General features: G+C 40.6%; 1 protein-coding gene across 8 annotated transcripts in view; it reads left to right on the forward strand.

The window, feature by feature from the left end:
* Nucleotides 1–26,799, forward strand: part of STAM (signal transducing adaptor molecule) — an 81,542-nt gene that overhangs the window by 9,008 nt on the left and 45,735 nt on the right. For 2 of the 8 annotated variants that reach the window (XM_073334139.2, XM_073334140.2), the window contains exon 2: nucleotides 16,768–16,852. In XM_073334139.2, the coding sequence (XP_073190240.1) occupies nucleotides 16,768–16,852 (85 nt within the window). Of the gene's footprint in view, nucleotides 1–13,518; nucleotides 13,636–16,765; nucleotides 16,853–21,681; nucleotides 23,432–26,799 lie in introns of those variants that run through there. The other 6 variants (XM_073334142.1, XM_073334143.1, XM_073334141.1 and 3 more) reach the window with 6 other exon arrangements.

The following is a 26,799-nucleotide window of genomic DNA, read 5'->3' on the forward strand; positions in this document are numbered from 1 at the left end:
GCCCTGAGGTTCATATATGAGTGTGCAATAGATGTGTAAAGGGAAATGTATATGTGCACTATAGATTTTGAGTAGGCATTTGATAAAATGGAGCTTGACAAGTTGATACATATTCTTGAAGAACGTAATATTGATTTCTGAGATCTATAGCTAATAAAAAGCCAGACAGAAAGCAGCAGTGTGAACAAACTGAAATATCTGAGTATTGCAGCATCAATAAATCTGTACACCAGCATTGCATCCAATCTTCGTAGCTATTCAACGTATGCGTAGAAGGTATGAGAGAAAGTTTAGAAGATGCCAAGTGGGGCAAACAGGTCAATGGCATATACATCAACAACATAAGATACGCTGATGACCTATTTCAGAGTAACAGCCGTGTTAGTCTGTATTCGCAAAAAGAAAAGGAGTACTTGTGGCACCTTAGAGACTAACCAATTTATTAGAGCATAAGCTTTCGTGAGCTACAGCTCACTTCATCAGATGCATATCGTGGAAACTGCAGCAGACTTTATATATACACAGAGAATATGAAACAATACCTCCTCCCACCCCACTGTCCTGCTGGTAATAGCTTATCTAAAGTGATCATCAGGTGGGCCATTTCCAGCACAAATCCAGGTTTTCTCACCCTCCACCCCCCCACACAAATTCACTCTCCTGCTGGTGATAGCCCATCCAAAGTGACAACTCTTTACACAATGTGCATGACAATCAAGTTGGGCTATTTCCTGCACAAATCCAGGTTTTCTCACATCCCCCCCACCCCCATACACACACAAACTCACTCTCCTGCTGGTAATAGCTCATCCAAACTGACCACTCTTCAAGTTTAAATCCAAGTTAAACCAGAACATCGGGGGGGGGGGGGGTAGGAAAAAACAAGAGGAAACAGGCTACCTTGCATAATGACTTAGCCACTCCCAGTCCTTGCAACAAAGCCCGTTGCCAATTGTGCCCACATATCTATTCAGGGGACACCATCACAGGGCCTAATAACATCAGCCACACTATCAGAGGCTCGTTCACCTGCACATCCACCAATGTGATATATGCCATCATGTGCCAGCAATGCCCCTCTGCCATGTACATTGGTCAAACTGGACAGTCTCTACGTAAAAGAATAAATGGACACAAATCAGATGTCAAGAATTATAACATTCATAAACCAGTCGGAGAACACTTCAATCTCTCTGGTCATGCAATCACAGACATGAAGGTCACTATCTTAAAACAAAAAAACTTCAAATCCAGACTCCAGCAAGAAACTGCTGAATTGGAATTCATTTGCAAATTGGATACTATTAATTTAGGCTTAAATAGAGACTGGGAGTGGCTAAGTCATTATGCAAGGTAGCCTGTTTCCTCTTGTTTTTTCCTACCCCCCCCCCCCCCGATGTTCTGGTTTAACTTGGATTTAAACTTGAAGAGTGGTCAGTTTGGATGAGCTATTACCAGCAGGAGAGTGAGTTTGTGTGTGTATGGGGGTGGGGGGGGATGTGAGAAAACCTGGATTTGTGCAGGAAATAGCCCAACTTGATTGTCATGCACATTGTGTAAAGAGTTGTCACTTTGGATGGGCTATCACCAGCAGGAGAGTGAATTTGTGTGGGGGGGTGGAGGGTGAGAAAACCTGGATTTGTGCTGGAAATGGCCCACCTGATGATCACTTTAGATAAGCTATTACCAGCAGGACAGTGGGGTGGGAGGAGGTATTGTTTCATATTCTCTGTGTATATATAAAGTCTGCTGCAGTTTCCACGATATGCATCTGATGAAGTGAGCTGTAGCTCACGAAAGCTTATGCTCTAATAAATTGGTTAGTCTCTAAGGTGCCACAAGTACTCCTTTTCTTTTTGCTGATGACCTAGTTTGCATAGCTCTGAGTAGGGAAGAACTTTAGAAAATGCTTATTGCTGTGAATAATGCGAGGAAGAAACGTGAAATGATGATCAATGTTAGGAAGATAAGTATGATAATAAGTAAACACAGAAGTGTACAAGATAGGTAGCACCTATCGTGGTCAGGTGGTGAAACAACTGTATAGTTCTTCCTATTTAAGGAGTTTAAATAAAGTTGGACCAATGATATGTGAAGAAATCAAGAGAAGGATATAGGTTGCAGAAAATACATTCAGCAACTTTCAAAGTCTTCTGTGAGGTTGAAAGAAAAATGTTCATATTAGCTGGATAACCAAAAGTATGAATGATGAGGTGATGAGAAGGATGAATTTAAAAAAGAACACAAATTACTTGAGACCCTAAGTAAGAGAATAACATCTTTCAGTGGACACATTGCTCACCAATCACAGAGTGACTCAATTCCACCACTCATGTTATGAGGCATGTTCACAGGCAAAGCAAGAAGAGGGAGGAGGAGAGCCGCTACATTGGAAACATCACCAGATGGATTGGTAGCCACAGGAGAGTGGAAATTTTACACATCTGTTGCAACTGCAAAAGATGATGTGATGGTTGACAACCTCCATATCAGAGATGTCACTTGAAGGTATATTGGGAGGGATGGAATGCATGGGACATGGATGAGGGACCTGGAGAGTAGGGTCCAGTAAATAGTATTGTATTATGATTATTTGCAGGCATAGGAGCATGCACTCGACTTGATTCTTCTGTCTGTTGAAATTTTAAAATTATAACTTTTTTTCATTTCCCTCTTGTTCAGAAATAGTGCTGCGTTGGCTCCGTGTTCTTCTGCCTGAACCAGTCCAGTGTTTGAATCTTGCCCCTTAATTTGTGCTTCTTATTCTCAGTATTCCTCTAATTTTTTCCAGTCATGTGTGGAATACATTTTATTATGTGCACGAAGGTAATGTGTGGCTGTGCGCCACTAGCAGAAAGAAAAAAAACTAGATATAATATATATTTTTAAAAAGTTACCAATAGGGATAATTACTCCAGCCAGGACAAGTTAGGCATTTTAGAACTCACTACCCAAAGAATTAAATTTAAGTGTAAGAGAAATAAAAATTATGAAATGCATAGACTAGAAAAAAATTAAAATAAAACACGTTGAAAGAATAAAATTACAGAGAATATGTGTGCATTGCAGGAAGTACCAAGAAGTAACAACAATAACTCTGTGTGCGCGCATGTGTGTGTGTGTGAGTGAGACATAGACACTGTGTGTGCTGGCTACTGGGGAAGTGGGAGATGCCCGTCTGCTGTCTCTTTAAGGCACTCACTGAAAGCTCTCCTCTTCCTGAACCATGTCCCCCCTCCCCCACTCTGCGGAGATGTGATACATGGGAGGGGGGAAGGGGAGAGATTGTGTGTGTTTGTGTGTGTGAGAGAGAGAGGCAGAGATTGTGTGCTGTTTGCTGAGGAAGTTTCTGAGAGACCATGTGCTGTCTCTTTAAGGCACTCACTCACCTGAAGGCTCGTTCAGACCTCAGAGCTGCTGAGAGTCCTGAGCCCTGTCCGCTCTACCCTGCTCTGTGAGGGGAAGGGGGACACCCTGATATCAGCACCCTCCTTCCCATCACCCCCACGCTTTGCACAGCCAGCAGGTCCTGGGAGCAGCTGTAGGAGCAACATGGCTGCAAAGCAACGGCGGGGGGGCGGGCACCTAAACACACGTGGCTCTGCTAATCAACTGCACAGCACTTGAATCTCTCCTGGGCGGCCGCCCAACCACGCAGCTTACAGGGAACACAGCCTATACTGTATGTTCAGTCCAAGTCCCCATTCATATCTTTATGTCCAGGAATAAGTCGTAATTGATTTTTTCTCTTACTGGAGCTCAGGCATGTAAGAGTTTCTGTCACTGCATTCTGACTGCTGGTCTCTTGTCTGTTTTGGAATGTCCTTGGTGCTGCAATAATCAATACAGTGGCAGAGAAGAAATGATAGTTAACCACAGTGACAGTCCTAGAGTTCAATTTTGAATTCCAGTGCTTTCTTGCAAGACACTTACTCTGTGGACTAGAGTTGGTAAAGACATCTAATTAGAACAACACGGTGAATGGGTGTGCTAGATTATTGTGAAAATGGGGTTTAAAAAAGGTTAAAGGGATCTGTTAGTGGTCAGTGTAACTGGGTTAAATAAGGTTGTTTATTGAGACAAACAGGATCCTTGAAAAACATTTAGTTATGGAAGGAAGGAGAAACATTATTCAAAAGGTAGGAGAGAGGCTTATACTAGCGTATTTAATGTGGATGGTACCAACAGTCAGCTGCATGAGTAGATAGGTTGTGTGACCTTCTGTGGGGGTTGTTGGAAATATGTAGTGACCTATACTTTGATACCACAACTCCCACTTGCTTTACTGAAAGGTTTTGGGACATTGTTATGATAGTGCCCAGTGGCCATCTGAGAATGGGACTCCATTGTGCTAGGCACCATACAAATACAGAGTAATACAGTCCTTGTCCTAAAATACTTATACTTACATAGACAAGACAAAGGGAAAGGACACCATACAAGTATAGTGATAGTTTGCAAACACTTGGTACCAAAATGTTGTGAGATCTTATCTTGGTAGCCAATAGCCTGATGATGATTTCATAACAATGGCAGTACAGGGGATATGAGTAGCAGTGAAGAGGTGACATTGCTTTGACAGATAATTTGCAATCACAGAAGCAGAAGACAAACAAGTTTGAATTCAAAAGTGACTTTGGATACTTTCTCTTTACTCCTCCATTTCCCACCCAAGACTTCAAAAGATTTATAATTACAACATCAGAGGCCTTTTTGGTGTCAAGATATCACAGTGGTTTATAGCAATGGCGGTATTCCCAGGTTGTCTTGAGTGTCAACTGCTGTTAAACTGAGATTAATTTAGATTTAATCTAATGAGGGAACTTGAGTTGTCTTAGCTGTAAACATTTATAACTTTTTTGAAATGTGGAATAAGTGAAGACATTGTTTTAAGTGAGTTTAGTACAAATCATATCTTCTATACACAGAACCCATGCAGCATTAGCAGCTGCCCTCCAAGCTGCTTTATATTGCCAATGTCTCTAAATTCTACCCCCCAAGTTATGGAGGTAATTCAGTCATTGGTGCTGTGTTGACTGAGATACCATCCTTGTTTTAAAGTGACCAGTGATAGGGAGTCTGCTCTGAACAACCACAATGTGGTGTTGGTCTGTAGTCTCTACTCATCGGAACAATTTAATTGAAGATGATTCTGTATTTCATTGCCAGTCCCTTGCTGTAAATATTTTGCAGGTTGGTTAGTGCTAGGAAAAAGAACTAGTGTGACTTTTATTAACAAGGGGTCTTCTAGAAATACTGGCAGACAAATCTGCAAGTAAGTTTGTTCTGTGCTATATTTTGTTTATCACTTGGCCAGTCTGAAACTGTTTTTGCTTCATAAATTAAAATTAGCTGTGGCCTTGCAACTGTGTAGTTACCCCTTTGACTTGCTAATAAATGGCGCTGATGGATTCTGGAATGAGCTGGTGAGAAAAATAAGTAATTATGTAACATGCTGAAGAATTTTTAGTGGTCTCAAACTATTGGGTGTAAGGGCTGGTGTAAGGGAAAATATATTGTTTCACTTAATAAAGCAACTGGAAGAGCAGATGTGTTGCCCTAAACTTTATAAACCCAAACACCCAGTTTATATTTTTGTATTATCGAGTATGTTAATCTTATGTTACTCCAAAGTGTATATATTTCAAAAGTGTGTGTGTATTTATATATATAAATAATATAAATAGCTTTCATAAGAACTAATCTTTCTCTTATGTATACATTAGAGAGAGCGAGATAGCACTGAAAGCTCTATCCAGAAAAATAATAGCATCGGCAAATGATGGACATAGTCTTCTTTGCATTAATCACATCAAATGGGATCTGCAAGTGCTCTGTTCAGTGCCGTATCCTCTATACCACCACATGCTAACACGTGTTTCTGTATGATATCCCACTGCTGCTTCTGGGTTGGACTCTGTCTTTTTCCTTCCATCTTGATGTGTTGTACTTTTACTCACATGGTTGTCAGGTCTGCACTTTATCTGTCCAAACCATCTGAGCCTGCACTCCTTCATTTTTTTCATTAATGGGTATTACTTGGAGCATGTCTCTAACATACGTTTTCCTCATGTGGTCTTTCTTGCTTACTCATCCATCTCAGCATTTGCATGTCTGTGGAACAGATAGCTTGTTCACGTTTGTTCCTTGTTGCCCAACATTCAGTGTCCTACGTTAAAACTGGACAGGCCACCATTACATAGGAAGATATCAGTAAGATTAAAAGAGAGAGTCTGTCACATACCTCTCACTTAATTCTCTCCATTTGAGCCAGACATTTATAATCCAAATTCTAATTTCATCCTTCACTTTTCCAGAATTCTGGAACCCAGATACATGAAACTTTGCATTTTTATTATTGTCTGCCCATGTAGTTTCAAAGATGATTCTTCAGGGTTCACATTATTGATCTTACATACCATAAACTCTGTTTTTCCTCTGCTTATTTTGAACCTATGTCTCTCCAACACATCTCTCCATTTATCAAGATCCTTTTCTAGACTATCTTTCTCCTACTGCATATAATGATATCATCTGCAACCGGCATGCACCAAGATGTTTTCTTCTGTATATTCCTTGTGGCAGTATCCAGGATGAGGATATATAAGAAAGACCTCATTGCTGATATTTGATGCACTCTTTTACTGATAGTTCATTTGTTTCACCACTGGAAGTTCTGGCTGTTGATGTTGTACCTACGTAGTTGGCTTGAACAAGCCGCACATAAGGTTTTGGTACCATTTTCTCCCTCATACACCACCAGATGACTGCCCTTGGAACTCGATCAAAGACCTTGTCCACATGAATCAGCGCCAAGTGAATATTTTTCCTTTTCTCTCTTCATCTTTCCACTAGCTGCCTCAGTGTAACACCAGCATCTATTGTTGACCCTCCTCGCATAAATCCATATTGTTTTGCGCTAATATCTACTTCACTTCTTAATGTCTTATCAATGACTCTGTCCCCCAGTTCCATTGTATAACTCACCAGCTTTATACCTCTATAACTTGTACATTTGCCAGCACCACCTTTTCTCTTATATATTGCCAACAAGATACTTTTCCTTCACGCGTTTGGTATCTTTTTCCCATCTCATGGTTGAAGAGGGATGTCAGCAGATGGATGCTTTCTTTTCCAAAGTTTCTCCATGCATCAGTAGGGATTCCATCTGGGCCTAGGTCCTTTATTATTTGGCATTTCTTTTACAGCATTTGCCACTTCCATCTGGTGTAATAGGCTCTACTACACCAATGTTCATTTTGAAGTCATAGATTCCAAGTCCAGGAGGGATCATTGTGATAATCTAGTCTGACCTCCTGTATAACACAGGCCATTAGAACTTCCCCCAAATACTTTCTAGGGCACATCTTTTAGAAAAAAAATTCAATTTTGATTTAAAAATGGCCAGTGATGGAGGATCCACCACAACCTTGGTAAATTGTTCCAATGGTTAATTATTCTCACTGTTAAAAAATTATACCTTATTTCCCATCTGAATTTATCTAGTTTCAGCTTCCAGCCAAAGGATTGTATTTATATCTTTCTCTTCTAGACTGACAAGCCCATTATTAAATATTTGTTACCCATCTAGATACTTACAGACTGTAATCAAGTCACCAGTTCTCTTTGTTAAGCTAAATAGATTGAGCTCTTTGAGTTGATTGCTGTAAGGCATGTTTTCTAATCCTTTAGTTGTTCTTGTGGCTCTTCTCTGAGCCCTCTCCAGTTTATCAACAGCTTTCTTGAATTGTGAACATCAGAACTAGACATAGTATTCCAATGGTGGTTGCACCAATGCCAGATAGAGAGGTAAAATAACCTCTCTACTCCTATTTGGATTCCCCTGTTTATGCATCCCAGGGTTGTATTAGCTCTTTTGGCCACAGTGTCACTCTGGATGCTCATGTTCAGCTGATTATCTACCACGACCCCTGTCAAGGTTCCTCCCCCACTCTGAACTCTAGGGTACAGATGTGGGGACCTGCATGAAAAACCTCCTGAGCTTATCTTTACCAGCTTAGGTCAAAACTTCCCCAAGGTACAAAATATTCCCCCCGTTGTCCTTGGACTGGCCGCTACCACCACCAAACTAATACTGGTTACTGGGGAAGAGCTGTTTGGATGCGTCTTTCCCCCCAAAATACTTCCCAAAACCTTGCACCCCACTTCCTGGACAAGGTTTGGTAAAAAGCCTCACCAATTTGCCTAGGTGACTACAGACCCAGACCCTTGGATCTTAAGAACAATGAACAATCCTCCCAATACTTGCACCCCCCCTTTCCTGGGAAATGTTGGATAAAAAGCCTCACCAATTTACATAGGTGACCACAGACCCAAACCCTTGGATCTGAGAACAATGAAAAAGCATTCAGTTTTCTTACAAGAAGACTTTTAATAAAAATAGAAGTAAATAGAAATAAAGAAATCCCCCCTGTAAAATCAGGATGGTAGATATCTTACAGGGTAATTAGATTCAAAAACATAGAGAACTCCTCTAGGCAAAACCTTAAGTTACAAAAAAGATACACAGACAGAAATAGTTATTCTATTCAGCACAATTCTTTTCTCAGCCATTTAAAGAAATCATAATCTAACACATACCTAGCTAGATTACTTACTAAAAGTTCTAAGACTCCATTCCTGGTCTATCCCCGGTAAAGACCAGCATATAGACAGACACAGACCCTTTGTTTCTCTCCCTCCTCCCAGCTTTTGAAAGTATCTTGTCTCCTCATTGGTCATTTTGGTCAGGTGCCAGCGAGGTTACCTTTAGCTTCTTAACCCTTTACAGGTGAGAGGAGCTTTCCCCTGGCCAGGAAGGATTTCAAAGGGGTTTACCCTTCCCTTTATATTTATGACAACCCCCAAATCTCTTTCAGAGTTTCTGCTTTCCAGGATGGAGTCCCCCATCCTGTAAACATAACCTATGTTCTTTGTTCCTAGATGTATACATTGATTTTAAGCATATTAAAACTCGTATTGTTTGCGTGTGTGAAGTTTACCAAGCAATCCAGTTTACAACTGCATTAATCGCTTCTTATAATTACTAGAGCATAACTGTTATCGGTCTGCATTTTTGTGTCATGTCTGTACAGATCCACTCACTGACACATCACTAGTATGTATTTTCTCTCTCATAAATGCTCTCGATCAATTTACTAATTCCGGGATATCCTATATATCTGTAAGGATTGGCTTTTTAATACTGTGGTACGAACTTAATTATCCAAAATAAAATTATTGATCCCAGCATCTGGTAATTACATTGAAGATTCTCTAGATTGTCAGAAACCTGTCTCCCTTGACATTTGGGTAGTCAAGTTTGTACTTTGTGATTTAAAAGTATTGTAATGAGTGTTTGTTTGCACTATGCATAAAAATGAAATGCCTTTATGTGCATGTTGAGCTTGGAGGCATCTGATAATTATTAAATCATACTTCCTAGTGAGGTGTTTTGGTGCTGAACATTTGAGTGGTTTTGGTTTTACATGTTTGGGATTTATTTTTCATATATGTTGTCCTTCAGAAGGTTTGAAAACACTTGTCCAGTGTATAGGACATTGGTGCCTCTACTTTCTTCAAGATGTAATTATATGCATGAGATCCTGGATGGAGGGTTTTTTTGTTTTGTTTTTATCTTGGGTATGTTTAACAGTGTGTTTGGGGAAGCTGGTGGTGATGGAAAGAGTAGGTTTAAGTTGTCTATCCTTTTGCTTTTCTGAAATTTTCTATGGTTTGCTTAGCCTTAATATTGAGGATTATGGAGTATATAATGGGAGTATAAATATATATAGTGCTTTTCAGAAGGATAAAAATACTAAACAAATACCCTGAAGAGTTGGCAGTCCAAAGACTCAATGATTTCTTTAACTGTGTGTGGATTTTTTCACTAACAACCTTAAGGGTGTCAAGTAGTTTTGGAAAAATGACTTTAAGGAGATAAGGGAGGATGTTTGGCACATGTTAATTAGGAAACTTCTAAAGAAGCAACAAAGTTGGGAATGGTAAAAGTCAGAACAAGAAGGAGAGAAGTTTGGGAAGACCATAGGTGTATGAAGAGTTAATAAGGGCAATTGTACAGTGCTTTGAAAACGGGAGAATCCTAAGCTGTATATGAAAGAAGAGTAAAATATGCGAGAAGGGAGGAAACAGTGCTGTAGGGGCAGTGTGGAGGAGAATGATACACAGACTGAGAGTCTCTTTTCTCATTTGTAAAAGAAATAGCGATACAAGTATTTGTGTCGTGTTTGTTGCAGTTTCAATATAGTGGTAATATGCATATCTCCAATCTGTACGAGTACATCTAATAACTGGTTGAATTAAGTGATGGAGGTATGTTTATGGTACAGTCTTTATAATCCTTTGAATTAATTCCAAATGTAAGAGAGATACTGGCAGGCCGGGATTCATTTATATCAGTTACCTTGTGTTAGGGTGCCATGTTTTATTTGTAACATTGGCATCCAAATTACCATGCATTTGTGTTTTTGATTGGGCTTTGTCTTAAGTTTATAAAGACATTTTTACAATGGTACATTAGGTATTGAAGGAGATGATATGTTTTCTTATTTTTTTTCTTTTGTTGGCAGGAATAATGGAAATTTGGAGGAAATTTCTGGAGTGGGATTGACTTGTATATTTCTAACAGGCGTCAAATCTTTTCTCTGAGGACATAGAATAGATTACTTTTCCTAAAAGCTTATATAAAGGGAGATTGTCAACTTGAAATCTCAGTGATAAAAATTGGATACTAATCTTGTCCTTGTGTGTTCCTGGCTGTTCCTTGTGTTACATTTCTCTCCCCTTTTGCTAAGATAAACAAGATAAAAAAATAGAGCAAATATTTTCTCTAATCTTCCAACTGTAGGAATCTTAGGCGATGTCTATAACAGTAGCAGCTTTTTTCCCCCCCAGAAGGCTGATTTTTAGGTGGGCTGGTATAGTTTAATGGTCTGCCAGCATTTCTTAGTTCTGGAACTATAAAAGATTTTGGATATCTATGTGGCACTGGCAGCCACAACTTATTAATTTTTTTCATAATTTTGTTGAATGTGTACTTTATAAGTTTGTCAACAGGCCTACAAGACATGTCAAATAAGTTTCTGTGTTGTTGTCTGAGACAGCACAGATCTTGGGTCCCTTCTTCTTACTTGATCTGACGGGCATAATGATGAGCAGTTGCCATCTAGGATTTTTCTATATTCTCTTCCATTGCCGTTTGATTCTTGCCTTGTGGAGTGCAGCATGCAGAAAAGTGACTTCCACAGCTACATCTCGCACTATTTTGTTTGTCCTTAGACTATTCTATTTGAGAGCATAATACAGCCCAAGAAGGCTAAATTAAAAGAGGTGGTGTCACAGGGTGGATTTAATTTAAATCAAATTGATTTAAATCACTAGTCAGGAAGACGCGATTTAATCATGGATTTCCACATAAAAGTGCGTTCTTGTTGGTTGTTATAACCTTCATACATATTCTTCACAACTCAGAGATAGATGTAGGTTTCATTTTTAGAAGATAAACGCTATACATTTTTAAAGTGATTTATTTTGAAAACTTTTCAGATTAGTTTTACAGCTATATCACAAAATGAATGATTGTTTGGTTATTTCATTTACCAAAGGGAATTGAAGCAGACATTTATGAAGTCATTGGGAGGTGAACTATCTCCAATTCAACAGGTTAATCATTAATATTTCGAGGATTTTTTTGCCATGCTGTATTACGAGGAGAACATCACCAGCCATTTACATTGTTTTATTTAACTAAAACAACAACAATATGTATTCTGGATTTTTTTTCTTCAACAGCAAACATATAATATTTTTACAAAACAAGCATATGAATTTTTGAATTTAGTTAAACGTTCAAGTTTTTTAAAATCAGGTTTGTTTTTGTTAAAACTGTTTTTAACTAAAATAGTTAAATGAAATATTTAAAAAAACAACAACAAAAATTAAATAGACTATTTTAGCTAGGTCAACATGAGAAACTTAAAATATTGGCTTCTGCAGCCAACTCAGTTGTCTTCACCTTCATTTTCCTGTTTGTTCATAATCTGGAAAAGAAAAAGAAGCTTTTCTGCTTTTTCACGTCTCAAATGATTTCTCAATTTGGAATGAATTGGTCCAAAGGAAGAAAATATTCTTTCTACACCAGCAGAAGAAGCTACTGCTGTTAAAAGTGAGATTATCACTTCAACAGTCTCCAAATCCAAGTGCTTAAGTGACTTCTACCAGTTCACTGGTGTGGCTTTCTTTAAAACATCATCAGCAAACATATTTCTTGGATGGTTCACCTGTAGGTCTGAAGTTTATTATAGTTGGCATTACGGAGGGATGATTGCTGAATGTCCATGTCATAGCCAACTCCTCTTTTTCAGCAGTTAAGATTTGACCCTGGAACCAAGTATTGAGAATATTTGCAAGAAAATAAGCTGGAGATAGTGCTTGTCCCATTGATTTTTTGTTTTAATGCTTGTAATTTAACACTGTCATTGCATATTTCTCTTTTTAAGATCTCACTCAGTTCCTTCCAAATTTCAACAGCGTCAGCAATAAAACAGCGATTTCCCTGCATTTTGTTCAAGGCTACAGAAATAGACTTCAGGATACTCAGCATGTGTTCAACGTTTCTCTTAAGCCCAATGTTGAGAACTTTGGCTGTGACACAGCTATGGCACATCTATTTTTTCACGATTTGGTTCACAAACTGTCATCAGATTAGGCCAGTTCTTGATACAGTGCTCAAAACAGTCCACTACTGAGTTCCATCGCATGTCTTGTGGGAGAGTTAGCTTGGTTCCTCCCACTTTTTTCAGAGCAGCTGCTGCAAAGTGGTTGTTACGGAAGTATTTTGCAATTTCAACACCATTCGCCTCTATTTCTGACACCATTCGCCTCTATTTCTGGAACACTGAAGTCTTTGGCTAGGAGGTGCATCAAATGAGCACTGCAACCGTATATTATTAGCTTGGGACTCTCTTCTAAATTTCTTCTCATCTTGGATACATTTGCAGCATTGTCTATGACCAAGCTGCGTACTAGACATTTGAATTTTTTTTCAGTTTGTTATAGCTTTTACTGCTACTTCTTGTAAGTATTCTGATGTGTGTGCATTTCCTGATGTATTATTTCTATAAGAGACATTCCTTTCTTTTGTTGTCACACAAGCACATACAACAGGTTCGTTGTGAACATTGCTCCACCCATCAATACTCAAGTTCACAATTTTACCCTCTAGACGTTTTGCACACTGCTCAATTTCTCTTTCATACACTTTATCCAGCAATTTGCCTGTGACATCTGCTCTGTTGGGTGGACTGTATCCTGGTGTTAATGACTGAACCATGTTAATGAAGTGTGCATTCTCAATCATACGGAAAGGAGAGTTTGTTGCATGACCAAACCGGGCAATTTTTTCATCCATTACCTCTTTTTGTAATCTGCTGGTTCTTATCACAAACGTATCTATGGTTGTTTCTGGATGATGGAGTTTTTTTTTTCTTTTTGCTACAGGTGATATACTATGGTTATGTGACATACATGATGTGACTGAAACACTGTCATTGGCAGATAACTCTGAAACTATAGAAAATGATGGTGAACTTGAAGATGGATAGTCTTCAGTATCCTGTATGTTGAGGATGAATTCTCCTAAACAAATTAAGTCAATGCAGTTATTTAATTATTATTACCATACTGATCATTTAGTATTACTCATTGCATTCACTGACACTCAGTACTACTTTAAAGGTTTCAGAGTAGCAGCTGTGTTAGTCTGTATTCGCAAAAAGAAAAGGAGTACTTGTGGCACCTTAAAGAGTGAGCTGTAGCTTATGAAAGCTTATGCTCAAATAAATTTGTTAGTCTCTAAGGTGCCACAAGTACTCCTTCTCTTTTTACTTTAAAGGTGAAATTGTAAAAGTAAGATCTGCCTATTTCAGCTATTTATTTTTTTATCACAACTGCATCTAAAATTATAGTACCATAGAGTAACAACTATATTTTTTGCTCAAACATGAGAACTCAAGAATAGTCCAGAAGGAAGACAGGAAGTTCTTAAGAAAGAAGTATGAAATAGAAAAGTTTACCAACCTGAAGATCCTGCATGTTCATACATGTTCCTTTCATCATCTTCGACTTCAGTGCAGCTTCCTCCTGAGAAGGAACACTTCTCATGATGTTGTTTCATTCGGACAACCAGGCATTGCATTTATTTGTTGCACTGTTTGCATTTTGCACATGTGCCTGTCTTACCCACAGGTAGAGGAACTTCATTAAAATATTCGCAAACTGGGTCTCTTTTATGGCCTGCTGTCATTATAGATTTTCCCTTCTAGTGAGAGAATGGTATGGTAGATCTCAAATCAATGAAGGCTACACTCAGAAAGATCTCAAGGCTTCTGGAATATGCTCCTTAAACAGTTTCATTTTTCTTTCTACTGCCTGTCCCTCCCTTCTCACATTTATCTCCAGACTTCTTCTCCTTGTCCAGATCTATTCTGCCCCCAACAATCTTCTATTCATTGAACTTTTTGAAACGTTGCACTTAGAGAGAGGTAAGGGATTGACTCTATGTACACAAATTTGCGGAGGGCCAATAGGGTTGAGGTCTGTTATTTCTCACCTCTCTCTCTCTTTATTTATTTATTTAAAAACATTTTTGCTGTTAACAAGCATGTTATCCCTGGAGACACAAATCCACAGTTCTCAAATTGCAAAACTAAGCATCTCTAGTGGTATCTTCTAGACTGAGCACTGAGTTCCATTGGGTAGATAGAAAGATTAACGTAAATAATCTATTCAGAAGCCCCTGGAACTGCATTAAATCGGGTCCCTAATCCATGAACTAATGGAACTCGTTTACAAAACTTTTCTTAAACATTACATGAATATATTGTCTCATACTATAGAATTAGAATTTATAATCCCTATTCCATAATGAGATATCTTTAAGCTATAATGTATCTTAATTAAAACTATCTTTAGATAGGTTTTTTCCTCAAAAAGCATTTTATCAAAAAAATCCGACAAATAAAAAAAATCCTTTTTTTAATTTTTTTTTTAAAAAAAAAAATCATTACTTTTTATTTACTCTGGGTGGTGAGTGACGGGACTCTCAGTTGTTTTTCTTGCAGTAGAGCTTTATTCGGGTGTGTTATTTTTTTCTTTAAGAAACTTTTGCTACCCTAGCAGAGTGAGACAACAACTGGCTTGCTCAGCTTGCATGCAGGACAGAGAAACTCACTTGCAGAAATTAGGCCCACAGCTTTGGGCTCAAAGATGGATATTCTACGTGACTTTTGGGAGACAGGAGGTTTCACTGACGTGGTCTCTCCGCTCTGTAGCCACTGAATTGCTAGAATAGATTAATGAGTCTTTCCCGGAAAAACTTTGCTTCCCTTCAGAAAATTATCTAGAAAGCCTCCCTGGGGCGTGAGATTATTTGCTGAGGCAGCTATTAAATTAAAAGACCAGAAATAAAGTTGGATGAGGCAGGGCCAGGAAGGGGGAACCAAGAAACCCCCTCCTAGTCTACTCTTCTGTTCACAGAATCATGGAAACTGTGCCTTCCCTGACTGCAAGCTAGGTTTTTTAGTGTCATCCAGTGGTGACATAAACTCCCATAGGATTCAAATCGATTCCTCAATTCAGAATTAGAGGGAAAAACTCAGTTTCCTTGTTTCTCTTTTATGGTGTCGTTATCCACCAGCCGCCTAAGCCTGAACATGACCTGCTGTGGAGGGAGATGTCGATTTGTTGCTCCTGCTTGTCTGGCAGCTGAATCTGCTTCCTGCTTGCTCAGCCTCTTTGTTATTCCTCTCTGCTGCTGCTGCTTGGTGGTGTGGCCTAATCAGAGAGATGGATAAACTGGGAGGAAAGAGAAGGCTGAGCTATTGGACTCCTGCCTGGCTATCATGGGATTAGCAGACTTCTGTGGCTGGAAAGAGGCCACTAAAGAAATCAGCCAGGGCAGAGCTGAGGTTGGGGAGCTAAAAGTTGGGGTGACTTTTCTCTTTTTTAACCCATCCTTGAACCCATTGTGGATCCATTGCAGTCTAATGGAGGTCACAACCTACAGATTGTGAAAGTGCAGAAAACTATATTTACAAACAAGCATCAGGCAAGCACAAGACACAGCAGCATATTAGAATCATCGGACTGGAAGGGACCTCAAGAGGTCATCTAGTCCAGTCCCCTGCACCCATGGCAGGACTAAGTATTATGTAGACCATTCCTGACAGGTGTTTGTTTAACTTTATCTTACTGAATATGTTGTGGCTGAATTGCTGAGGCACAAGGATGTATTGATGTGGCAAACAGTATACTAATGTCCTGGGAAGTGGTAGCCTTTGGAATTCATTTGCAGACCAAGAACTAAGAGTGCACAAAATTTTCTTGAAAGCTGATATATTTCTTTGAATATAAAAATAATTTTGAGTGTGTATTGTTTGAAATGCAAACAGAAAAAGTAAAATGCTCATTAGCTTATTAATTCAAATACTAGGGCACCAAGTGAATGTTTGAATATTTTAATGTTTGATACAACAGTAAAAAATACATGTGTGTAAAATGCAAATTTGTAAGAACTACTTCAAGAAATTAATTAAAAGCAAGGTATATCAAACATTGGCATTTAACAGAAATCTTACAGCATTAAATCTTGGTAGTTCTATGTTAAACTTTCACATATATGAGAACAAGAAGTTTATTCTGGTCTATTTACTCTCTCTCTCTCTCTCTTTTTTTTTTTTTTTTAACCAGAGAAAGCAACTAGTGAGATGAATACTGCAGAGGACTGGGGCCTCATCTTAGATATATGTGATAAAGTTGGACAGTCACGCACAGGGTAAGTGTTATGAACTGGGAGGATTTGCTTTTAAACTATGAATCTTTCATTTTTATCCTCGTAGATCACTCTTCATTATATTGATGTTGAGGGGGAGAGATGATGAAAATTTTGAGTTCAGACATTGTTTTGTCTTCTGTAGTTTAATTAACTTGGTTTAGAATGTACTTGCTATAGGAAGCAAAGGAGGGATATTTATTTTCACACACTATTTAAAAATCTGGGGTCTTGATTTTAGGACTTGCATTTGTGCATACAGCAGTTACTTTAAGGGTATGTCTACACTACGAAATTAGGTCGAATTTATAGAAGTTAGTTTTTTAGAAATCGGTTTTATATATTCGAGTGTGGGTGTCCCCACAGAAAATGCTCTAAGTGCATTAAGTGCATTAACTCGGCGGAGTGCTTCCACAGTACCAAGGCAAGCGTCGACTTCCGGAGTGTTGCACTGTGGGTAGCTATCCCACAGTTCCTGCAGTCTTCGCTGCCCATTGGAATTCTGGGTTGAGATCCCAATGCCTGATGGGGCTAAAACATTGTCACGGGTGGTTCTGGGTACATATCGTCAGGCCCCCGTTCCCTCACTCCCTCCGTGAAAGCAGCAGCAGACAATCGTTTCGCGCCTTTTTTCTTGAGTTACCTGTGCAGACGCCATACCACGGCAAGCATGGAGCCCGCTCAGCTAACCGTCACCGTATGTCTCCTGGGTGCTGGCAGATGCAGTACTGCATTGTTACACAGCAGCAGCAACCCATTGCCTTGTGGCAGCAGACGGTACAATAGGACTGGTAGCTGTCATCGTCATGTCCGAGGTGCTCCTGGCCACATCGGCCAGGAGCGCCTGGGCAGACATGGGTGCAGGGACTACATTAGAAGTGACTTGACCAGGTCATTCTCTTTAGTCCTGCAGTCAGTCCTGTTGAACCATCTTATGGTGAGCAGGCAGGCGATATGGATTGCTAGCCGTCCTATTGTACCATCTTCTGCCGAGCAGCCATGAGATGTGGTTGGCTTGCAGTCCTTCTGCACCGTCTGCTGCCAGCCAAAGATGTAAAAGATAGATGGAGTGGATCAAAACAAGAAATAGACCAGATTTGGTTTGTACTCATTTGCTTCCCCCTCTCCCCCGTCTAGGGGACTCATTCCTCTAGGTCACACTGCAGTCACTCACAGAGAAGGTGCAGCGAGGTAAATCTAGCCATGTATCAATCAGAGGCCAGACCAACCTGCTTGTTCCAATAAGAACAATTACTTAGGTGCACCATTTCTTATTGGAACCCTCCGTGAAGTCCTGCCTGAAATACTCATTGATGTAAAGCCACCACGTTTGTTGATTTTAATTCCCTGTAAGCCAACCCTGTAAGCCATGTCATCAGTCGCCCCTCCCTCCGTCAGAGCAACGGCAGACAATCGTTCCGCGCCTTTTTTCTGTGCGGACGCCATACCAAGGCAAGCATGGAGGCCGCTCAGCTCACTTTGGCAATTAGGAGCACATTAAACACCACACGCATTATCCAGCAGTATATGCAGCACCGGAACCTGGCAGAGCGATACCGGGCAAGGAGGCGACGTCAGCGCGGTCACGTGAGTGATCAGGACATGGACACAGATTTCTCTGAAAGCATGGGCTCTGCCAAGCATGCATCATGGTGCTAATGGGGCAGGTTCATGCTGTGGAACGCCGATTCTGGGCTCGGGAAACAAGCACAGACTGGTGGGACCACATAGTGTTGCAGGTCTGGGACGATTCCCAGTGGCTGCGAAACTTTTGCGTGCGTAAGGGCACTTTCATAGAACTTTGTGACTTGCTTTCCCCTGCCCTGAAGCGCATGAATACCAAGATGAGAGCAGCCCTCACAGTTGAGAAGCTAGTGGCGATAGCCCTGTGGAAGCTTGCAACGCCAGACAGCTACCGGTCAGTTGGGAATCAATTTGGAGTGGGCAAATCTACTGTTGGGGCTGCTGTGATGCAAGTAGCCCACTCAATCAAAGATCTGCTGATATCAAGGGTAGTGATCCTGGGAAATGTGCAAGTCATAGTGGATGGCTTTGCTGCGATGGGATTCCCTAACTGTGGTGGGGAATAGATGGAACCCATATCCCTATCTTGGCACCGGAGCACCAAGCCGGCGAGTACATAAACCGCAAGGGGTTCTTTTCAATAGTGCTGCAAGCTCTGGTGGATCACAAGGGACGTTTCACCAACATCAACGTGGGATGGCCGGAAAAGGTACATGACGCTCGCATCTTCAGGAACTCTGGTCTGTTTCAAAAGCTGCAGGAAGGGACTTTATTCCCAGACCAGAAAATAACTGTTGGGGATGTTGAAATGCCTATATGTATCCTTGGGGACCCAGCCTACCCCTTAATGCCATGGCTCATGAAGCCGTACACAGGCAGCCTGGACAGTAGTCAGGAGCTGTTCAACTACAGGCTGAGCAAGTGCAGAATGGTGGTAGAATGTGCATTTGGACGTTTAAAGGTGCGCTGGCGCAGTTTACTGACTCGCTTAGACCTCAGCGAAACCAATATTCCCACTGTTATTACTGCTTGCTGTGCGCTCCACAATATCTGTGAGAGTAAGGGGGAGACGTTTATGGCGGGGTGGGAGGTTGAGGCAAATCGCCTGGCTGCTGGTTATACGCAGCCAGACACCAGGGCGGTTAGAAGAGCACAGGAGGGCGTGGTACGCATCAGAGAAGCTTTGAAAACCAGTTTCATGACTGGCCAGGCTACGGTGTGAAAGTTCTGTTTGTTTCTCCTTGATGAAACCCCCCGCCCCTTGGTTCACTCTACTTCCCTGTAAGCTAACCACCCTCCCCTCCTCCCTTTGATCACCGCTTGCAGAGGCAATAAAGTCATTGTTGCTTCACATTCATGCATTCTTTATTCATTCATCACACAAATAGGGGGATGACTACCAAGGTAGCCCAGGAGGGGTGGTGGAGGAGGGAAGGAAAATGCCACACAGCACTTTAAAAGTTTGCAACTTTAAAATTTATTGAATGCCAGCCTTCTTTTTTTGGGGCAATCCTCTGTGGTGGAGTGGCTGGTTGGCCGGAGGCCCCCCCCCATCGCGTTCTTGGGCGTCTGGGTATAGAGGCTGTGGAACTTGGGGAGAAGGGCGGTTGGTTACGCAGGGGCTGTAGTGGCAGTCTGTGCTCCAGCTGCCTTTGCTGCAGCTCAACCATACACTGGAGCATACTGGTTTGATCCTCCAGCAGCCTCAGCATTGAATCCTGTCTGCTCTCATCAAGCTGCCGCCACATTTGAGCTTCAGCCCTGTCTTCAGCCCGCCACTTACTCTCTTCAGCCTGCCACCTCTCCTCCCGGTCATTTTGTGCTTTCCTGCACTCTGACATTATTTGCCTCCATGCATTCGTCTATGCTCTGTCAGTATGGGAGGACAGCATGAGCTCAGAGAACATTTCATCACGAGTGCGTTTTTTTTTCTTTCTAATCTTCACTAGCCTCTGGGAAGGAGAAGGAGAATGCTTTGTTGTACAGTGATTCCCGAGTACGTGTTACTGGCCTGGAGTGGTAAAGTGTTCTACCATGGAGGATCCAATAAGGCTGCCTTCCCCAAAAACCTTTTGCAAAGGCTTTGGGAGTACATCCAGGAGAGCCGCGAATGCCAGGGCAAATTAATCCTTTCACATGCTTGCTTTTAAACCATGTATAGTATTTTAAAAGGTACACTCACCGGAGGTCCCTTCTCCGCCTGCCGGGTCCAGGAGGCAGCCTTGGGTGGGTTCGGGGGGTACTGGCTCCAGGTCCAGGGTGAGAAACAGTTCCTGGCTGTTGGGAAAAACGGTTTCTCCGCTTGCTTGCTGTGAGCTATCTACAACCTCGTCATCATCATCTTGTTCGTCCCTAAAACCTGCTTCCGTGTTGCCTCCATCTCCATTGAAGGAGTCAAACAACACGGCTGGGGTAGTGGTGGCTGAACCCCCTAAAATGGCATGCAGCTCATCATAGAAGCGGCATGTTTGGGGCTCTGACCCGGAGCGGCTGTTCTCCTCTCTGGTTTTCTGGTAGGCTTGCCTCAGCTCCTTAAGTTTCATGCGGCACTGCTTCGGGTCCCTGTTATGGCCTCTGTCCTTCATGCCTGGGAGATTTTGACAAAGGTTTTGGCATTTCGAAAACTGGAACTGAGTTCTAATAGCACGGATTCCTCTCCCCATACAGCGATCAGATCCCGTACCTCCCGTTCAGTCCATGCTGGAGCTCTTTTGCAATTCTGGGACTCCATTATGGTCACCTCTGCTGATGAGCTCTGCATGGTCACCTGCAGCTTGCCACGCTGGCCAAACAGGAAATGAGATTCAAAAGTTCGCGGTTCTTTTCCTGTCTACCTGGCCAGTGCATCTGAGTTGAGAGTGCTGTCCAGAGCGGTCACAATGGAGCACTCTGGGATAGCTCCCAGAGGCCAGTACCGTCGAATTGTGTCCACCATACCCCAAATTCGAGCCGGCAAGGCCGATTTAAGCGCTAATCCACTTGTCAGGGGTGGAGTAAGGAAATCGATTTTAAGAGCCCTTTAAGTCGAAATGAAGGGCTTCATCGTGTGGACGGGTGCAGGTTTACATCGATTTAACACTGCTGAATTTGACCTAAAGTCCTAGTGTAGACCAGGGCTAAGTGTGAGAGAACAGGAGATTTGATGTGTGTTTTAAACACTGTCATTATGAATCCAGTATGAAGTATATAGCGTTCTAAATGTGATAAATGGTCATCTTGAATAGGGGATTAATAATTAAATTATACACGTGTTAGCATAGGCTGTTCAATCTACTTTCCCAATACACAGTAGCTGAATTTCCTCTCAGTTATGTTTTATTCAGGGATCTACTATCAAGATGAAAAGCTGGATCCAAATCTGAGATGGTTTTTGTGGAGGGAAATCATGCCTCACCAATCTACTAGAATTCTTTGAGGAGATCAACAAGCATGTGGCCAAGGGTGATCCAGTGTACTTAGATTTTCAGAAAGCTTTTGACAAGGTCCCTCCCCAAAGGCTCTTAAGCAAAGTTAGCTGCCACTGGATAAGAGGGAAGGTCCTCTCATGGATTGGTAACTGGTTAAAAGATAGGAAACAAAGGGTAGGAATAAATGGTCAGTTTTCAGAATGGAGAGAGGTATATAGTGGTGTCGTCCAGGGGTCTGTATTGCGACCAGTCCTATTTAACATATTCATAAATGATCTGGAAAAAGGGGTAAACAGTGAGGTGGCAAAATATGCAGATGATACAAAACTACTCAAGATAGTTAAGTCCCAGGCAGACTGTGAAGAGCTACAGAAGGATCTCACAAAACTGGGGGACTGGGCAACACAATGGCAGATGAAATTAAATGTTGATAAATGCAAAGTAATGCACATTGGAAAACAAAATTCCAACTATACATATAAAATGGTGGAGTCTAAATTAGCCGTTACCATTCAAGAAAGAGTTCTTGGAGTCATTGTGGATAGTTCTCTGAAAACAGCCACTCAGTGTACAGCGGCAGTCAAAAAAGTGAACAGAATGTTGGGAATCATCAAGAAAGGGATAGCTAAGAAGACAGAAAATATCATGTTGCCTTTATACAAATCCATGGTACGCCCACATCTTGAATACTGCATGCAGATGCAGTCACCCTATCTCAAAAAAGATATATTGGAATTGGAAAAGGTTCAGAAAAGGGCAAGAAAAATAATTAAGGATCTGGAACGGCTTCTGCATGAGGAGAAATTAATAAGAGTGGGACTGTTTAGCTTGGAAAAGAGATGATTAAAGGGGGATGGGATAGAGGTCTATTAAACCATGACTGGTGTGGAGAAAGTAAATAAGGAAGCGTTATTTACTCCTCATAACAGAAGAACTAGGGGTCACCAAATGAAATGAATAGGCAGCAGGTTTAAAACAAACAAAAGGAAGTATTTTTTCACACAAAGCAGAGCCAACCTGTGGAACTCTTTGCCAGAGGACGTTGTGGAGGCCAAGACTCAGGGTGGATTTGATTTAAATCATGATTTAAATCACTAGTCAGGAAATATCGATTTAATCATGGTTTTCTACATAAAAGTGCAATCTTGTTGGTTGTTATAACCTTAATACATATTCTTCACAACTCAGAGATAAATGTAGGTTTCATTTTTAGAAGGTACACACTATACATTTTTAAAGTGATTTATTTTGAAAACTTTTCAGATTAGTTTTTACAGCTGTATCAGAAAAATGAATGAATGTTTGGTTATTTCATTTACCAAAGGTAATTGAAGTAGTTCACCTCCCAATGACTTCATAAATATTTATCTCCAATTCAACAGGTTAATCATTAAGGATTTTCCTTGCCATGCTGTATTAAGAAGAGAACATCACCAGACAGACATTTACACTGTTTTATTTAACTAAAACAACAACGTTAAGTATTCTGGATTTTTTTCTTCAACAGCAAACATATAATATTTTAACAAAACAAGCATATGTCGCTTGCTTCTCACATTTATCTCCAGACTTCTTCTCCTTGTCCAGATCGATTCCGCCCCAACAATCTTCTATTCATTGGACTTTTGAAACTTTGCAGTTTTAGAGAGAGGTAAGGGATTGACTCTGTGTACACAAATTTGCAGAGGGCCAATGGAGTTGAGGTCTGTTGTTTCTCACCACTATATATTATTTATTTATTTAAAAACATTTTTGCTGTTAACAAGTATGTTACCTCTGGAGACACAAATTCACAGTTCTCAAACTGCAAAACTAAGCTTCTCTGATGATATCTTCTAGACTGAGCACTGAGTCCCATTGGGTAGATAGAAAGAGTAACCTAAATAATCTATATAGAAGCCTCTGGAACCCCATAAGATTGGGTCCCTTATCCATGAACTATTGGAACTCATTTACAAAACTTTTCTTAAACATTACATGAATATATTGTCTCATACTATAGAATTAGTATTTATAATCCCTATTCCACAATGAGATATCTTTGAGCTATAAAGTATCTTAATTAAAACTATCTTTAGATAGGTTTTTTCCTCAAAAAGCATGTTATCAAAAAAATCTAATTTAAATTAAAAAAAACTTTTTTTTTTAATTAAAAAAAAATCATTGATTTTTATCCACCCTACCAAGACTATAACAGGGTTCAAAAAAGAACTAGATAAATTCATGGAGGATAGGTCCATCAATGGCTATTAGCCAGAATAGGCAGGGATGGTGTTCCTAGCTTCTGTTTGCCAGAATCTGGGAATGGGCGACGGGATGGATCACTTGATGATTACCTGTTCTGTTTATTCCCTCTGGGGCACCTGGCATTGGCCACTGTCAGAAGACAGGATATTGGGCTAGATGGACCTTTGGTCTGACCTGGTGTGGCTGCCCTTATGTTCTTATGAGATGGGTTTCACATAACTGAATATTCTGGAGAAATCTGTAATAGAAATAGTAGTTAGTGTGATGGAGTTTGGAGTTGTGTGCTGTGAAAAATGGAATGTGGTGACATAGCAATGTATTTTAGAAGTTGGAAATGCATGATCTGAATGTATCTTTTTACAAGCCCACTTAGCTGACAGTTCAGAATGGAGTGGCAAACTGAGACTCCTCATGCTGTTGTGTATGGTTCTGCTATAGATTATGGTCAGTAAGCAGGTATTAACTTTTCATATTTTTTTCTATATGTAAAACTGTATTCCTTCTAAAATAAGAGTGGTGGTGCTGCTCTTTACAACTACTGTTAATTTGGAGAGTTAAATGGTATTGCTTCTTTCCGCATAACTTGTGACATGAGTAATATCATTATAAGGAATTATCTGGGAAGGTTTAGCCTAACAATTCACCATCAACAGAAAATGCTATCTAGCAAAAAGGGATCAGGGAGACAATCTTTAGTCCTGAGAGTTACACAGGCAAAGTTAGGGTCTATGCTGGTAATATAAGCTTAAATTTCTCTCAGGAGAACCTTCGAATTCTTTTACAATAGGAGCCAGCTAGAACAGTGGATTTGTTCTGTCTGTAGTGTAGACATGCCCGTAAACTTAAGTCAACCTATGTTAGATCGACTTACAGCCAATGCAGTAATTTAGTGCAATTTTTTGTGGCCACACTACACTCCTTTGTCGGTGGTGTGCATCCTCACTAAGAGTGCTTCCACTGACTTAAGAGGGGCAGTGTGGGAGCTGAGAGCCCCCCTCTGAGATCCAGTCTTAATGTACATACTTGCATTGGATCAAACACTGTTACACCTTTAAGGAACTGCTATACTCGCTGGGTGAAATACGGTTTTCTTTCATTAATATTGTCATAGTTGGAAAGCTTATCTGAAATTTCAATAGAAGTTTTAATCCATGGGTTTTGAATCCCTGTGTCACTGCTGTGTTGCTAACATTTGAGTGCTCAATATGTGTTAAGTCAACTTTGATTGTACATTTGATGAATATGGATTTCACAGGATTACAGCTAATCTAACCCCTGATGTAGATATCGTTGGGTCGATGGAAGAATTCTTCTGTCAACTTAGCTACCTCCTCTTGGGGAGGTGGATTAACTACACTGATGGGAGAACCTCTTCCATCGTTGTATTGAGTGTCTATACTGAAGTGCTACAGCAGTGCAGCTGCAGCATTTCAGGTGTAGGCAAGCGCTCAATTCATCTCACCTGCAATGCTCACATAATAGACCTTGCTAATAACGTTGGGATGACCAATTTCCCATGTGCTGATACGCTAGCAGCAAGTCAAAAAGGTTTTTAAATATTGAGGAAAAAATTGCATTTTAAATCAACAAGCTCTTTGCCATGCCTTGTGATGAAGTCAAGTTTTATCTGTAAAATTTCTGATTTTTCCACCAGATGTTTCAGCTCTTCAATGCTTCCATGTCTGGTGTAATTTTCTTTTCTCCTCCACAAAACCGGAGTAAAAAGTAATAGACTGTATGATATTCAATAGCAACATACTGGCTTCCCCATCTCATTTTAAGTGGTTCAGGGTGCAATTTTACAGGAAAACTGGAACCCACAGCCTGGACTACGCTTTGCAGATACTGTTTAAAACACAATTTTCTGCTCAGACAACGTTGAAAATCCTTTTGACTATTACTGTTAGCTTGTCAGCGTGTGGGAAATTGGTCATCCCAATGTCTCGGGAAAGGTCTATTGTGTGAGCATTGCAGGTAAGATGAACTGTGCACTTGTCTACACTTGAAATGCTGCAGCTGCACTGCTGTAGCGCTTCAGTGTATACACTCAGTACAGTGATGGAAGAAGTTCTCCCGTCAGTTAATCCACCTCCCCAAGAGTAGGTAGAAGAATTCTTCCATCAGCCCAGTGCTGTCTACTCCAGGAGTTAGGTTGGCTTAACTATGTTGCTCAGGTGTGTCTTAAATTTTGAGTGTAGACCTGGCCTGAGTTAGGCTGTAAGCCCTGAAGCACTTGCTTGTAAGCTTTTGACATGTAGGATGTGTTTTCAGATATAAATGCACTTACATAATCAAAATCCATTCCAAAGGTATTCAGATACTTAACTACAATACCATTGCACAAGCTATTGCAAACAGCCTGTGAATAAATTGTATCAGCAATGACAGCTTTCAGGTCCGAGTCAGGTGTGTCTTCACCATTTAGGCCTTGCAAAACAAATAAATTATGTGACACATACTCATCTTGGCCACCAGTTGATTCATCTGTGACCACAGACAACCTGACTGCTTCATGAGTTCCATAATCCTGCTTGTGACACCTCATCAGCTTCAAGTAAATATTCATCAATCCAGTTAAGATGTGAAGAAATCTCTCCACCTTTTGCTATATTCCATCCAAAGAATTCCCTTAGCTCGGGTTGTCCAGTTTTTCAAGAGGGATATTTGCGTAAACATACATCTCTGGTGGATCAATATTTATAGTTACACGTTTCACGTTTTTTGGTGCAATTTTGAAACAAGGAAATCACGGGTGTTGTTTCTTAGCAAGTA

Source organism: Lepidochelys kempii, chromosome 2, assembly GCF_965140285.1.
Source record: "Lepidochelys kempii isolate rLepKem1 chromosome 2, rLepKem1.hap1, whole genome shotgun sequence".
In the NCBI taxonomy this organism is placed as follows: Eukaryota; Metazoa; Chordata; order Testudines; family Cheloniidae; genus Lepidochelys; species Lepidochelys kempii.